Below are 15599 nucleotides of genomic sequence, written 5' to 3'. Positions count from 1 at the left end.
TGGCTTGGTGCAAGCTGAGAAGGGCTGTCAAATGCTAGCTGTTTACTTTTGTTATTACTGTCAATGAAGTATCATTTCAGAGGGTTTTTGCTGATTTGGGGCCAGAGGGCCGAGTACTTCCTTTGTTGTTGCAGTGAGACTGCCTCTGAGGGTGAGCCCCGCATCGCCTGCTCCTCTGCAAGCAGCCGGCTGGGGCTGTGCCTCCATCCCAGTCGTGGCAGAAGCAACAGTCATGCTCCGGGAAGGGGGAACAACGCAAGGGCAGAGGTAATCGGATGCTGCCAGACAAAGGAATACGCCGTCACCTTGCTGCCGCTCGGCCGGGGACCGCTCCTGCCGGCCTTACCGCCAGTTGCACTTCCCTGACTGCTCCCGGGTTCCTCCCCTGCTGCCCTCAGTGAGCACTGGGCACGGCGCTGGGTCCCTCTCCTGGGGTCTGTACCAGGGCAAAACTTTTCTACGCATTTACAATCAGCTTCCTTTAAGGATTCCCCAGTCCCAGTGTATGGAGTGTCTAAGTTCTGTGTAGGTACACCCATTTGTGATCCAACGTGACTCCACAGAAATAAACTAGCTTGTTAATAAAAAACGAGACTAATAATAAAAACAATAATAAAAGATTTGGCAGATGGCTGTGAGAGGAGGGAGATATTCAGTGCTCTGAGAACAAGTCAGCAATCAAAACCTTCAGAGTGCTAAACCTGGCTTTGCCACCAACCCCCACCACTCCTTTCGGTTTAGGACATCTCCATTTCCCCTCCTACAAAATGAGGGGGGGAAACACTAAGGTTTACTTACCTTACAGAGTGATCAAAGGACATGTGATTCTAAAGCACTTTGAGGAGGAAGGAAAACTGCCTATTTCCAGCTGGCATCATGTTTTCCACTTAGTGGAGCCACAGCTACCTGTGGCTTTGGCTCAGGAGTCCTGTGTGTATATTGAGTTGCTGAGCCAAAGAGCCCATTTCAGATTTCACACATGCAAGTGTAAATAAGGAGGGACGTCCGGGAACCAACACTGCTTCACTGGTGCAAAAAGAGAATCAGGCCAAACCACGTAAATTCCTCCTTTCTTTATATTCATAGGTGATCATCGAACCCCCTGTGACTCAGCGTGAACTGATCTGTTCATATTCCTGTGACTGGGGAGCAGGATTTGTAAGCACAGCAGAGTCACTAATTTTGGCTGTGTCTGGCATTGCCTTGGAGAGACTCACTGTCATTCTACAAGTCCACAAGAAACAAGTGAAAAATGTAACTCTGCACTCGACACACACATACACAGAGTGTTGCTGGAGAAATAATAGTGGATGTTAGATGCTGGTCAATGGGAACAACTGAGAGTGCTGGATCTGAGTTTCTCCTGCATGACTGAGAACAGTTGCCTCGGGCTGGACGCTGTTTCAGCGACTGAGGGGCAGTGGTGCTGGTAGCGCCATGGGCAGATGAGGAAGAGCTCGCGCAGTCAGTACTGAAAGAGGATGACCTATTGGGAGAAACGTGAACCAAGCATTAGCTTCTTCCAGAGATAAATGGCCCTCACCACGGAAATGGGCTCTCGGGGAACAGCCAGGCAGCACACGTGCCCAGCCGAAAGGGAAGGCAGCGACTTGCCCGTGGGACAAACTCTTTCTGGAGCCACTCTTGCCCCTGAGCCCCACAGACCAGAGCCCACAGGGAAGGCAGCATGCAGCTGAGGCATCACAAGCGGGAGGTAAGGGGAGCACAGCAGCGCACCCCCTGAGGGAGTCACCACCTCCCTGTTAGCCTGCAGAACTGCACTGCGCAGCACAGCCAGTAGGTATTTTGTTTGCTCTGTGATACGACAGCTACCAAGAAAGATGCAGAGCAGTACCAGGTGTCCTTACTCCATACACCTCACTTGCTAATCACCACAGGCGTCCCTCAAACCGCGGGCTACCCATCCCACCTCACTGCCCCCAAACACGGCATCTGCCCTCGTCCCCGGGGCACCACAAGGAGTGGAGGTGGGCACATGCCTCACGGGAAGGGGGAGACTTAGTGTTGCCTACACAATTGCTTTTTCAGGATCTCGGATATCACCGCCTTTAAAAAAAAATTATGAGGAAAAAGATGCTGCTTTAGGTTTCCAGAACTGAGCACGGCAGGAATTGTTTGGAAAAGGAACTGGTGTGGGGGGCAGCTCCATGTCCTGAGAACCCAGCCCTGCAACATCCACAAGTAATTGCACTGAAGTCACAGGAGCCAGTTGCTGCTGGGGAGTTTCTTTGAAGGACAACGTCAGGACTGAGTAATATTTTCCAAAAACTCTCCAGTTTTCTTGTAGATATCATGATAAAATGGTAGCATTTTGACCAAAAAAGTAACTTTGCTGTGCCCCTGCTTGCATTTATTGGAAGAGCTCAACAATCTCTGGTTGCTGCACTGAATAGAGAAAGATTTGGAAAGAGATGCTGAGAGCTTCTAAAAGTAAAGATGAAAGCTAAAACAGTAAGAGTTGCCAAAGGCTCAGTGTTTCCTCAAAATGAAGTCACTTAAATTGGGATCCTAAATAAAATCTTATGAGTCTATGCATGTATACATCATCTCAGGAGCCTTCCCCCAAAAATGAGCTCTACGTTAGAACGCGCAGATACTTAGGTACTGAAAAGAAAAAATAATCTATACGCAATATTGTTTCTTAGCCAGGCATTGTGAAATAACATTCCTATTTAAGATATGATGATGGCCAGTTGTTATTTTTTAAGCAATACTGGAATCCCCGAGAAATGAATCCTTCTTATTAGCTCATGGAGAACTGGAAGTCAGCACGTGGCGTGGGTCCTGCCCGCGCAGTCGCTAGCAGCCGTGTGCTGCTCGCAGACCAAGCGTGCCGACAATGGGGCAGCGGAGCAGGGAAGGAAGCGAATGACCACAGGGAAGGGAGAAACCAGAAACAGAGGAGCTAAGGCAGCGGGAGGTCAGAGACTTGAGTGGCTCCAGGCAGAGCATCCCACCCAGCACATCACAACAACGAGGGGAATTTAGTGCAGAACAAATTGGCGCCATGTACCAACAGCTGGTACATCAGTCTAGGACCACCAGAATTAAGCAACACCATGAGCAGCTGGCAGCTGCCGGAGATCACAGAGAAGCAGCCCTGCTGGCATGAGCAGGCCGTGGCAACGACATTACACAAGCAGCAGTTTGGCCCCAAAGCCTGAAACAAGGAGTACAATTACCTTCTCACCCCTATTAGATAGTGGTCCTTCCATGTCTGCTTTGAGGTGCACTGGTGGAGCAGTGTAGGGAAGTCTACAGTGCACTTGTCCACACTGTACCTGACCTGTGGATGAGAAGAGGCTTCAGCCCCGTTACTGCCAACAACACGAGCCCGGCGAGCGGCACGGCCGGGCTGCTGGCAGGGAGCAGCCAGGGACACACACTGAGAGGCCACATCTGGTGCAGGCGAGGGTGGGGAGAAACCTCACAGTTTTCACAGAGCCCAAAGACTCCGTCCTGGTGACCCTTCCCACCCCAACACCACCACCCTACGCGCAAATGGTCCATCGGCACCCAGCAGTTGGTAGGAAAAGCTCCTCCGACCTTGCGCAGGGGAGCACCAGCTCCGCAGGGTGCACCCACGCTGCTCTTCATGACAAAGGGAACCCAAGGAAGGCCGAGGACCCTAAAGCCAAGCCAAGGCAGGGACCTTCGTGGGACCGAGCTGCGCAGCTCCCTCCCCGGCCCCACACTCACTCTCTATGTATCCGTGCAGCGTCACCATCCGGGCCCGCTCCGGGCTGCTGAAGGGCGAGTAGTGGATGTCCTCGGGGAGCGAGGAGGGGATGCGGGACGGGGGAGCCCCCGAGGGCGGCACCGTGTGCTGGGGCGTGTGTTTTTTATGGCGGGCTCTGCAGTTTTGAAACCAAACCTGAAAGGAAAGCGGCAGACACTGAGTGAAGAGGTAATTGGGCTGAGCTGCGGTCACTCACAAAGACCCTGTGAGGGCTGCCTCCGCAGGGTATTTACAAAAGGAATCACATTTGGAAATCTCTGCGCTGAAACACCTTGTTAGTGTCCGCTGCCCCCCACTGCTTTTTTCTGCACTCACTGGAGGAAGACTTTTGTCTCCAGAAAGCACAGACATTAGCATGCCTGAAGTGGCACCCTTACGGTTAATTTGGTGTGGTCAGAACCAACACCATTCTTTAGTAAGGCAATGAAAACTTTCATGCTTGGCGCAGGAGTCGCTGAGTGAAATGCCACGACCGGGCTGTGCAGGAGCTCACGCTAAATATCACACCGCTCCCTTCCGCACTGACAGCACATCCGCAGCAAGCTGCATCTGCGACTGTAGGCATGAAAAACAATTTAATGTCATGTGGTTATTGTGTCCAGAAACCACATCAGCAGCACAATAAAGCTGAGAAATGAAGGTATGACAGGAGACAGCCCTACTGCATCCACCAGCAGGCAGGAGCCTTCTGACCATATCTCACTGCTCTTAATTAAAGGAATAGTTAGGGGATTACACCCTAGAACTAAAGCATGCATGGAGGCTTTTTCCATGCTAATGTGGTGTTTTCTTTCTTATGCTTTAATTTTTGAAGGATAATTGGGAGTAGAAACCTTCCACAAGTCACAGCGAAGATCAGCGCCCTGAGGCCACGCACACTAGACCATGCAAAGGAAACAGTCACGCGTTTGACAAATTGTTTCCTGCTCGAAGCACCTTTAAAAAATATCCACATAAAAAACAGCCCAGCGTGTAGACCAGTTGATCTTTCTCTAAATGAAGAGTCTCAATAACTGAGGCTCAAGCCAGATTTTCACGCGCTAGAAATTTAAATGCGTCTTTGGCAAAACAATCCTGGATGAAAGCTCCAAGTTTATTTTAATCACTCGTGCTCTCATTGTATGCAGAAAGTATGTCAGCAGGATGCTGAAGTGAGGAGCACGAATGTGGCCGAGGGCACGGCTGGGGTGGCTGCAGGAGCGGCAGAGGTGGCATTTTCCTCCCAGCCCCTCCGGCACCGCTCTCCCTCCCCTCACACACGGCACAGGAACGGGGACGTTGCTGCTGCTGCCCCCCTTTCTCCTGAAACTTCCCAACACCAACGGTGCAGCCTTGCAGGACCAGCACCTTGCTGCTGGGGAAGCACCGGTCCTGCCTGCGCCCATGTCAGTGACAGAGTGCTGCAGCCAGTGTGCTACGGGCAGCTCCCTACCCTGTAATTTGTTTGGATTGGCCCAGGCTGTATTTTTTTCATTGCATTAAAAAGAGAAAAAAATACAGAAAACCAAAGAGTGAGAAAGGGGAAGAATGGAGCTGGCATCACGAAGGGACCAAGCACAGCCAACGTGCTCACGAGAGGGGATGAAGCTGCTGGATGCAGCAAGCACTGAGGCCAGCATGGGAGCAAGGGGCTAGGGGGATGTTCGTCTCATTTAGCACCAGTGTCCCCATCACACAGGGGCACTGGTGCCCCCCTCCACCCCCTTCTCCATCCACCATGGGGGGTGCTGGTGCCCACGGCCGATGGTGCCCGCACCTCGCCCGCACCCCACACGCTCACCCCACACGCTCACCCCACAGCTGCCCCTACCTGAATGACTCTCCGACTCAGCCCCGTCATGTCTGCGAGTTTCTGAAGCGTTTGTGCGTCGGGGTTGTTGTCCTGAGCAAACTGTGCCTGCATGACCTGGCGGGCGGCGAGGAGAGGGGTCAGGGTGCGGCCGGGCACCGTGGACCCCCCCACCCCCGGCCCAGCCCCGCTACCTGCAGCTGCTCGGCGGTGAAGGAGGTGCGGGCCCTCTTGGCCGGCTTCGGCTGGCTGTCCTGCTCCGAGGGCACGGCCCCCTCCAGCGTGATCCCGTTGCCTGTGGAGAGAAGCCCAGAGTGCTGCAGTCAGTGCTGGGAGAGCTGAATAACAACTGTACACCTCCCAGCACACGCACAGAGTCCTCCCTGCCCTGCCCTGCCCTGCCCGGGGACATAGTGGCACGGGGCAGTGGCACTGACCCAGAGCTGTAAGGGGCTGCCAAGTCTCTCTGTCACCAAGTGGTAATGCTGCCCCTGATGAGTTTGGAAAAAACAGCCATTTTGTGTAAGAGTTGGGGAATGAGGGATGGGGAAAGGACAGAGGGAAGATGGACGTCGCGGTGTGTAAAGGAACACACTGATGTCCTCGGCTTGTGGCACCACCAGGCTGTGTCCACCCGTGAGCGGCTCAGAAGAGGACCCTGGATGCTGCTGAGCCCACACTGTGCCTCATGGCCCCGTCTCCACTGCAGCACTGCCTCCATCACCCATCCCATTCGCTCAGAATGCATTTCAATGGGCTTCTTTCTCTTCCCCTGACCACCTTCTGGGCCCCACAGCAGCCCATGGTGACCTTGCTCTGTGTGGTGCCACCACCCGAAGCAGCAGCCGTGCAGCAGGGGGACACACTGGGCCAGGGACCGTCCCCCACTGCCCAAGCAGGGTGTTGGGGTGAGCCTGGCCACGCTCACATAGCCATGGAGCCAGCGGGGGGACGGCCAGGACCAGGGCCCCCGCCCTGCCATGGGGACCCCACCGGAGCCTGCGTCCTGCCCGGAGGAGTGATGGATGAGGGAGGGTGCCTGCGCAGGGCTGGCGCTCGCCCCGCTCCCAGGATGTGCCTGCACACCACGACGTTTGCTCTGCAAGCTGGACCGGGCTGTGATTGTCTTGGCTTGAGTTGAAGGACTTTCTCATATAGTTTGACTTGTTCTTTTAGGATGATGAATGGGACTCTGACTTCAGCAACATCTGTTTATTTTTCTTGTGTGTAAAACCTCATGTGCTGAAGAAATTGCTGGGTAATTACTGGAGGGGGAAAAAAGCGTGGCCCTCTAACTCTGCAGCAATGCTGCTCTCCAGAGCCTCTCCATCCCTTCCTGCAGCCAAGAGGCACTGTGCTCGGAGCTGGGCACCTGCCTGGGGACACTTGCCCCATGCCCTGGCTCCGCAGGGCTCCCCAGCACTGCTCCACAGGGACCCCCTTGCAGTGCAAACCAAGCCCCCGGCTGGGACCATGACTCTGCAGTGCCCCAGAGCCAGACCCAGCAGCAGCCTGGCCCCACGCTCCTCCCGGACCTGCGGCCTCTCCCTGCCACCCCCTGCGCCCGGCCTCAGCCCCACGCCCCCACAACCAGCCGGCCACCGGCCCCACGGCCAGGACCCTCCCAGCCCGACAGGGCACGCTGTTTCCATTCTCTTACTCAAATGCTGTAAACAGAAACACTGATTATTTTCGTGTCAGGTTGTTAATAGCTTCCACATGCTGCATGGGCTGGGACGCGGTGTTTGCCTCCCCGTGCCCGTGAAGCGCAAGCAAGGGGCAGCGCAGGCAGGAGCCATGCTCCCAGCTGAGCAGTGCCCCAGCACAGCCCCACGGGGTCCCTGGTCATTTCTCTTGGCATTCCCATGGCCGCAGAGCATCTCCATGGGCAGCCTCTCAACGCCCAACATGATAAAAGCAAACAGCCCTACCACAGCCCTCGCTCGTCACCTCACCACTGGCGTGAGCACGGGAGGGAGCCAGAGGCAGCTGCAGCCCAAGCACGTGGGGCAGGACCTGGCCGGGCTCCCTCCTGGCCCAGCCCGGTGGTAACGTGGCACGATATGGCCTCGCAAACCTTCCAAAGACACTTCTTTCCTCCAAGCACGCACTGGGCTGGCACTGGGGCCAGGCTGCACTCGAGGAGCCGCAGTGCTGTGTGACCTGGTGGCACCAACCCAGCCCCGTGAGAGCAGGACTTGGGTGGGAACACGGAGGCCATTGGTGACGTGCTGCAGCAGGGACGGCAGCGCACAGCACAGTCCAGCTCTTAGAAACCCATCCCAGGGCCGGTGGAAAAAGACGGGAACAGTCTATCTGCCCACCAGGTTTCCCACCTTCTAGGTTTATGACTCATGGCCTCAAAATCCCTGCGGTTTTCTGACTCGCTGCACGCGGCAGCAAGGCCAGGCGGTGTGGTGGGAGCAGGACCAGGGGCTGTGCCTGGCATTGCCCTCGGCACGCAGCTCTGCCACAAGCAGTGCCAGCCCATCACACCCACGTGCACCCCAGGGCAGCAGCAGCCTCTGGGCAGGCACCATCCCGCTCTCCGCATGCCTCCAGCAGCAGCGGGACCGGCCCCAACACCTCGCCATGGCAGCGACAGCCCCGCGCAGTGCCCGTGCCAAGGGCTGCACCGTGGCTCCGTACCGTTTTCCGCCGCTCGCTTGAGGTTCTCGATCATGGTGTCGTAGTGGATCCGGCACAGCACCTTCTCCTCCACCAAGCCGAACTCCTCGCCGGTGGAGAGCTGCCGCTTGCAGGAGAAGCAGGCGAAGCAGGCGAGGTGGTAGGCGTTGCCCCGCGCCCGCCGCACCCAGTCGCTGGCGTAGATCTGCCTGCCGCAGCGGGCGCACTTGGTACCAAACCGGCTGCGGGAGGAGAGGAGACAGGGTGAGGGCGGGCAGCCTCCGCCGCCCCATCGCCCACCGCAACCAGCCCCAACCCCACAAAGCCCACGCGGGGAAGAGGCTGCGGGGAAACCATCCCCTGGGGGCTACCCGCGGGCAGGGGGCCCAGCGCGGCCCCGCAGCACCAGGCGCGGCTGCGGGGCTGAGCCGTGCGAGCGAGCACTGAGGTCACGCAGTGCAATGAATCAGCTTCCAAGTTCGTGGGCTTTTTATTTTGATAACAGGCAGTGTGACACTCAGATGGAAATTTTGTTAGAGCCGTTTTTCCCCTATTGCAATAAATCAAAACATGTGTTTTCTCCTAACACACACAGACGTATGCATCTGCTTTTTCCTCCTACGAGGAGGTCTCCTCGCGGCGAGAAGATGATGATCGCGCTCAAGTTATTTATGCTAGGAAGTATTTCAGTGAAATGAAAAGGTAACGAGGCCGCCGCATCCCCACACGCTGGGGGGGCCGTGCCTCGGAGCACGCTTCTGAGCGCCCCGCTGCTGGCAGCTCCACCGGGCCGCCGCTCCCCGCACCGAGTCCAGGCGGTGCCACCGCAGCACAGGCACGGCCTCCTCTAACGTGGGTGGGTGTTTGCATTTTAGTTTTACTAAAACCATTAAAAAAAAAATACATGCAACGAGCAGTAAGCAGCAGGGAGAGAGGAGTGTCTCCTCCAGCACCACAGGGCTGGCGCTGGCCCCGACACAGACCTGGTCGCAGTCACTGCGCGTCCCCGCACATCCGTGGCACAGCCACTGCATCGTGGGGCTCGCACCCGGTCCCGCGCTCCTCGTCCCCGTCCCTGCCGGGAAGCAGCAGACGGTGCCATCCCCTGCCCGAACAGCCCGAGTATTTCCTGCATTGCAGGCAGGGAACACCGAGGGGACTGCACCAAGGGCACCTCGCGCTGCAGCACCTCGAGGCTGCGGAGCTGGGCAGGTGGCAGCGACCGCAACCGCTCCGGGCACCCTGAGACAGCCCCAGGTGGGAGCACGCCGCAGCCTCGCATGCCACGAGCCCAGCTGAGCCGTCCCACAGCTGCCTGCCATGCGTGGCCTCGGGGAGATGCTGCAAGGCCATCCTGTACAGAGTCACTAACTGCAAAATACTTGGGAGGAAGAGAAAGGTTTAAATTTTTCAGCCTGACCATAGTTGACCAAAGAAAAAAAAAAAACGAAACCGAACCAACAAAAAAAAGGACATTTCTGTGCTGAAATTATACAGAGACTTAGCTAAGAGACTTCGCTAATTTACTTCAGATGGGAACATTGTAAACTGACTTTGTGCCAGCTCGTTTATATAAACGCACAAACAAAAGAACTGTATTAATTTTTTATTTAGAAGTAAAGATTGTTCCTGTAAGTCGAATTACTTTGAACAATGTGCTATATAAACAGTCATATTTGCTGAACGCTATCAAACGAGGGGGGCAGGCTTAAACGAACTAATAACACGTGGTAATCGCCTCTCCCCGGTTCAATCGCTCCCTGCTCTGGAGCAGGCCAAGCTGTGCGCTGGGATGGGCAGGGCCCGGGAAGAGCACACATCCCCACAGGGGCTGGGATCCACGGGGACACCCAGGTGGCCCAGACCTGCAGCACAGTGTCCCCGTGGCCAGGCAGAGTCCCCAGCCGGTGGCGGTTCCCGGCAGAGGCCCCTCAGCAAGCCACACAGACCAGGGAGGGCTCAACCCACGCAGACCCCGTGGTCCCGCAGGGGGACACGGGCACGGGGCCGTGCAGGAGGCAGCGCCGGCAGCCACTGATGCTGCGCCCGCAGCTCTCGCGCCAGTGCCTGCCTCCAGCACTGGCTGCAGCTGGTGGGTTTTGACGGAAACCAAACCGAGCCGGGGCCAGGCACAGGCACCCACTGTCACCCAGCAGGGGCTGTCACCACAGGGACGTCACCACCCGTGAGGAGAGAAACTGCCCTGACCCATCGCTATGGGAAATGATATTTCAAAAATAAAACTGACTTCAATTCACTGAGCCTGTTCCTGCCGCCTGCAGGGCAGCAGGCGAGGGGCTTCTGGGGTCCTGCTGCCCGCCTGGCAGGGAGGGGACAAGGATGGAGCCACGCTGCAGCAGGAGACACAGAGCTGGAGGCTCTCCCCAAGCCCAGGTGGTTTCCCTGATGGCAAAGCTCAGCTCCACAGCCTGGCCCATGCACAGCAGCTCAGGCCGGGGCATCGCCAACATCGGCTGGACACACAGCTCCAGCCCCGCATGTGGTTTGTGGTGGGTGCGCAGATGCTGCCAGCTTTCCGCACCACCACCGGGAGATAGAAAACAGCAGCGACATTACCGGGAGGGACTCATCCCAGAAAGACCCATCCTGCCTCCTCCGGGTGGCCGCAGCATCTGGGCTGTGGGAAGAGCAGAGGCAGGAGGGTGCCTGGTGCGTGCAGGCTCACGGGCACCCGGGTGCTGCAGCTCCCTGAGCCCTGGCACCCCCCTGCCTGCAGGGTTGGGGTGAGGACCACCCAGGGCCACCGACAGCTCCACATCCCCGTTCCCCCTGGGTGTGCTCTGTAGGAAGCTCCTAACACAGCCCCCAGAAGCAGCTGTGGCTGCGGCTTCCAGGATCCGTGCTGAACCACGCAGAGGAGCAGCAGCGCGCTGCCGAAGCGAGCCTGCCTGCGCTGCAAGCCACGGCTGCGCTCGGGCCGGAGCACAAAGGCACCCCAGGGACACAAAGGCTGGGGACGACATAGCCCACACTGGCCCTGGCCCACCCGCAGGCCTTGCACTGCCCCAGCCCACAGGGTCCCCAAGCTTTTCTGCCCCGGAGCTGCCCAGCACGGCTGGGTGCCCTGGGGGTCACACCGGGACCATGGCGGGGTGCTGGCCCTCCCCGAGACCGAGCCGTGGGAGCTTGGCCGCGAGCAGCCCTCGCATCACCCGGGGAACACAATGTTCCTCCGATGGAGCTCCACGAGCTCCAGTTTTAATTTGGTTCTCCTCGAAGCACTAGAGCCCTGAATGCCAAATGCAATTATTTGACAGGACACAGGAAACGGCGACGCTTCCTTAAAGACGCGCACGGAGCTGCAGGGCCGTGGCAGCGCCAGCACAGCCTCTCGTGTGAACGGGAAGGGACGGGGGGACAGAAGGGGCGGTGGGACAGTTCTGTTCCGCTTTTAAAAACACGCTTCGGCTGCAGCAAATAATAATAATAACAATAATTTAGAAAGTCGAAAGAGTCGGATTTGTCCCTGGCCAAGCGCTGGGTCCCTGCTGCCCGGGGCTGCAGGCCCTCCGCGGGCACCGGCGGCTCCCGGGGGCTCTCCATGGGGCTGCGGGACCCCAGCCCGGGCGGTCCCCGCCGGCGGCTCCCCTCTGCCGGTGGGGGAGCCCCAGGGACCCCCACGCGAGACGCGGGGTCCCGGCTATCCACGGCTCCCGATCGGGGCGCTGAAGCCCAGCCCCGGCCCCGCAGCAGCCGGGGCTCGGCCGCCCCCGGGCACCGACGGCAGCGGCAGCGCGGATCGGCACCGCCCGGGGCTCGCCGCGGGGACCGGCTCGGCACGGCTCGGCTCGGCACGGCAGTGCCTGGCCTCGTACGGCTCGGTACGGCGCGGCACTGCCCAAACCGGCGCTCTGAGTCCCCCGCCGGGAGCCCGGTGCCCGCGGGCTGCGGGGCCCCGGGGGCGGCCAGGAGCGGGGCAGCCCCGTCCCCACCCGGCCGCGGCCCCGCCGGCGTCGTTCCGCGCGCGAGAAAAATGCAATCAAAATTAAAATCGTTTTGTGCAAACGGCAAACGCCACCTCCGGCTCTGCGGCCGCCCCAGCGCGGGCAGCCGGGGCCGGCCCGGAGCGTCCCCGGTGGAGCGGGCGGCGAGCGCCGCGATGCCGAGGCTCAGCCGCTGCTCGGAGCCCGTCTTTAAAAACCCGCCCGTCTTTAAAAAATAGCAATGTCGTGCGAACGGTTATTAATTAACGGAAGGCGCTGGAGGAGCTCCGAAGCAGCACAAAGGCACCCCAGGCTGCCCCGGTGCTTTCCGCCCCGGGTGAGGAGGATTCCGGTGGGATCCCGGGTTCCCCCCGCCGGCTGCTCGCGGCCAACGGCGCGGCGGGGCCGGGGCGGGCGCGGGGGGAGCCGAGCTCGGGGCTGCCCCGCCGGGCACCGAGAGCACCGCGCCGGAGGGCCGGGGGGCACGGCCCCCCTCCTGCCGCATCTGGAGACCCTCTCAAAAAAAATGAGATAAAACCAAAACCAAATTAAATAAAATAAAGCCCCTGGAGGCACCTAAAGCACAGTGCCCGAAGAGCGCGCCCTGCCCGAAGCACCTCTGCCCGGGAGAGCTGCCGTGCCGAGCCGCGGCCGTCGTGGCGAGCCCCGCGCAGCCCCGCCGGGGTCATTCTCATTTCCTGCCTGCGATTTCCCCTTCCTCCTGGGGCAAACTGCATTCCCTCGGCGGGCGAGATGGGCAAAGCCGGAGCGGGGGGCGCTGCCGACAGTCAAACCCCGGCGCGGAGCTCGGGAACCCTCCATCCCCTCGCGCCTCTTCCAGGGGAGGATTCCCAGTTTCGGGCTCACCACCCGAAGGCTGCCGCAGCCCCAACAACCGGTCGCCCCTCGGGACCCGCTCCTCCGGCCGCCGGGGTCCCGAGCCGCGCTGGTGCCGGTGCCGGCCGGGGGCTCCCCGCCGCCGGGGACTCGTTTCGCGGCTTTCTCCCGCTAACGCCAACGACGCCGCGGCGGTTTTTGGTGCTGCGCGGCAGGAAAAGGCTTTGGGCAACGGCTCAGCCTTGCCGAAGGCTCGGTGCGGGCTCAGCCTGCCCGCAGCCGCCGGGCCGGTGCCGTCCGACGCCTCCCGGTCCCTGCCCGGGCGCCGCGGGGCCGGCGGGGACCGGAGCCGCCGAGGGCACGGGAACGGCTGCGGCCCCTCGGCCGTGCCCGGGGAGCCGCCGCTTCGCCCGGCCGCCGCGAAGCAGCCCCGGGGCGCTCTGCCCCGCGGCCCCGCAGCTTCGCGGCCCCTTCCCCGGCAGCACCGGGGCCGGCGCGGCCGCTCCGCTCCCGACGGGGCCGCTGCCCCCCGCGCCCCCTTAGCCCCGGCGGCCCGGCCCCTACCTGAAGTAGTCCATCTTGCAGAAGATCTCCTTGTTCTTGATGTAGCAGCTGTGCTGCTGCCGCAGCGAGGTGCGGCACACGGAGCACTCGAGGCAGCGGACGTGCCAGATGAGGTTGTTCACCTGCGGCGGAGAAGGGGGCTGAGACCCGGGGCCGCCCGCCCGCCGCCCGCCGCCGCCGCCTCCCCCGCCGCCCCCGCCGCTCACCTTGAGCAGGTACCGGTCGAGGATCTCCAGCCCGCAGCTGGAGCACACGTTCTTGCCGGCCGACGGCGTAGACGAGGAGGAGGAGGACGGCGGCGAGCAGACGGACGGCGTGGACGGGGTGCTGGGCGCCGAGCGGGCGTCCTCCTTCTCCAGGGCGCCGGGCAGCGGCTCCCCGTCGGGCTGCGACTGCGGGCACAGCCGGGGGGCCGTGAGCCGCGGCCCCGCCTCGGCCGCCCGCGACCCCCCCCAGGGGCCCGGCGCTCTCCCCGCGGCCCCGGCCCGGCTCGGCCCGGCGGGTCCCGGTGCCCCCGGTGCCCCCGGCAGCCTCGGCGCGGCCCCGGCCCCGCTTACCATGGCGCGGGCGTGCGGGTCGAGGCAGCGGGCGCTCCCCTTGGGCAGCGGCTCCGGCGGCATCACCTTGCGGGAGAGAGCGGGAGAGGGAGGCTGCGGCTCCATGCGCCGGGCGAGCGCGGGGCACCCTATATAAACCGCCTCAAAACAATAAATAAGAACTTTCTAGTGGCCATTTAAATCCTTTGCAACAAAAGCTGCGTCTCTTTAATGAAGCAATTTGAATGTGGATTGAATTCTCTCCCTGCCTGCACTTAACCCGGGCCTCTTGAAGTAATCGCTCGGTTCCCATGCGAGCCAAAGCGCTGAAAAAACCCCACAAACTACCTGCAATTAGAAATTGCCGTAAATGCCCGAGATAAGAGGTACCCAGAGTGTCAATTCCGGCTGTCAATCAGGGAATCCATCAGGCCACCCAAAGAATTGCAAATTTGATTTTTTTAATGGTAGTAATTAAAAATCGAAATTCTTCCCCCTCTCCCTCCGCCGAGCACAAAACGCCCCAGAAAGCGCCGGGATGGAAAAATCCTCCCCTTCGGCGCGGGAGGCGGCGAGCGGCCCCGGCCCCGGCCCGGCCCCGGTACCGGCCCCGCCGCCCCCGGTACCGGCCCCGCCGCCGCGCTCCCGGCCCCGCTCCCGGCCCCGACGGCGCTCACCTTGCCCGCCTCGGCGCCGGCCGGGGCGCGGCGGCCCGGGCCCCGGGGCTGCCCGCCCTCATGGCTCCGGTGCATGGGGCGGGCGCGCCCCGCTCCGCCCGCCGCCGCCGCCGCGCTCCGTGCCCGCGGGCGGCGCGTCCCGCGGCCGCGGCAGGAAGGGCGGGGAGCCGCGCCGGCCCCGCTCCCCCGCCGGGGGCGGCCGCGGGCCGGGCAGGAAGCGGCGCCCCCCCGCCGCGCCCCGGGGGCCGCCCGCCCCGCCGGGCCCCGCTACCTGCGGCGGCACCGGCACCGGCACCGCCCGCGGGGGGGTGCGGGGGGGGTCGCGGGGCCCCCTCCCGGCCCCGGCGCTGCCCGCCCCGACGGGACGCACGGGCCCGCCGCGGGCAGCGCCGCCCCGCCGGGAGCGGCCTCGGCCCCGGAGCCCCCCCCGGCGGGGCCGGGCCGGGTGCCGCAGCCGGGCCCGCACCCACCGCCGCGGTGTCTCGCCGCCCGCCGCTGCCCGGGCTTCATTAGTAACCTGATAATTCCCCGGCAAAGCCCCAGCAGCGGTTCCACCATGGAGTAATTGGAGGACGGTAACGTGAGCTGATGGCGGCTGGGGATGGATCCTCGCCGTTATTGATTTTGACAGCTAAATTGTTAACCGAGAGGGAAAATCAGATGAAAGCCATTTCAGAATAAATACAAGACATTAGGTTTAAACATCGAGGCTGTAAGAAAGCCTACGAAAACCCCAGGAAACTCAACCTGAGGCCTGCCTGCGGATCCTCCCCGCCATCCTCAGCAGCGTGACCCACGGGGCCGCCGCAGCGCGGGAGGGACACAGGCAAGTGCCGAGCGCTGGGAAGGCCGCTGGGAACCCCT

At 61.0% G+C, this 15599-nt stretch overlaps 2 protein-coding genes across 6 annotated transcripts in view; one reads left to right on the top strand and one right to left on the bottom strand.

Moving 5' to 3' along the window:
- MRRF (mitochondrial ribosome recycling factor) overlaps positions 1 to 15599 on the top strand; it is a 217363-nt gene that overhangs the window by 175168 nt on the left and 26596 nt on the right. The gene's annotated exons all lie outside the window — the stretch shown is intronic.
- Positions 137 to 14819, bottom strand: LHX6 (LIM homeobox 6). Of its 3 annotated transcripts, none has more exons than XM_035555481.2 (10): positions 14736 to 14819; positions 14080 to 14220; positions 13729 to 13914; positions 13523 to 13644; positions 8199 to 8419; positions 5744 to 5844; positions 5571 to 5666; positions 3721 to 3895; positions 3204 to 3307; positions 137 to 1486 (listed from the first exon to the last, which is right to left on the bottom strand). In XM_035555481.2, exons 1-10 carry the CDS (start codon positions 14808 to 14810, stop codon positions 1466 to 1468), a joined length of 1242 nt encoding a protein of 413 aa, XP_035411374.1. In that variant the 5' UTR covers positions 14811 to 14819; the 3' UTR covers positions 137 to 1465. The 3 variants fall into 3 exon arrangements, with proteins under 3 accessions (XP_035411374.1, XP_050570520.1, XP_050570519.1); XM_050714563.1 differs by having other exon boundaries at positions 14080 to 14145; positions 14736 to 14756; XM_050714562.1 differs by lacking the exon at positions 14736 to 14819 and having other exon boundaries at positions 14080 to 14237.

The sequence above is a fragment of the Cygnus atratus genome, chromosome 19 (genome assembly GCF_013377495.2).
Source record: "Cygnus atratus isolate AKBS03 ecotype Queensland, Australia chromosome 19, CAtr_DNAZoo_HiC_assembly, whole genome shotgun sequence".
Classification (NCBI taxonomy): Eukaryota; Metazoa; Chordata; class Aves; order Anseriformes; family Anatidae; genus Cygnus; species Cygnus atratus.
This window is presented reverse-complemented; position numbering and strand designations above follow the sequence as displayed.

Bases quoted from the DNA above. Each gene is read 5' to 3' on its own strand.
- LHX6 (XM_035555481.2), bottom strand. From the start codon at position 14,810: ATGCACCGGAGCCATGAGGGCGGGCAGCCCCGGGGCCCGGGCCGCCGC. The intron at 14,221-14,735 runs GTGAGCGCCGTC...TATTGTTTTGAG, and splicing joins CCGGCGCCGAGGCGGGCAAG to GCGGTTTATATAGGGTGCCC. The intron at 13,645-13,728 runs GTGAGCGGCGGG...TCTCCGCCGCAG, and splicing joins TCGACCGGTACCTGCTCAAG to GTGAACAACCTCATCTGGCA.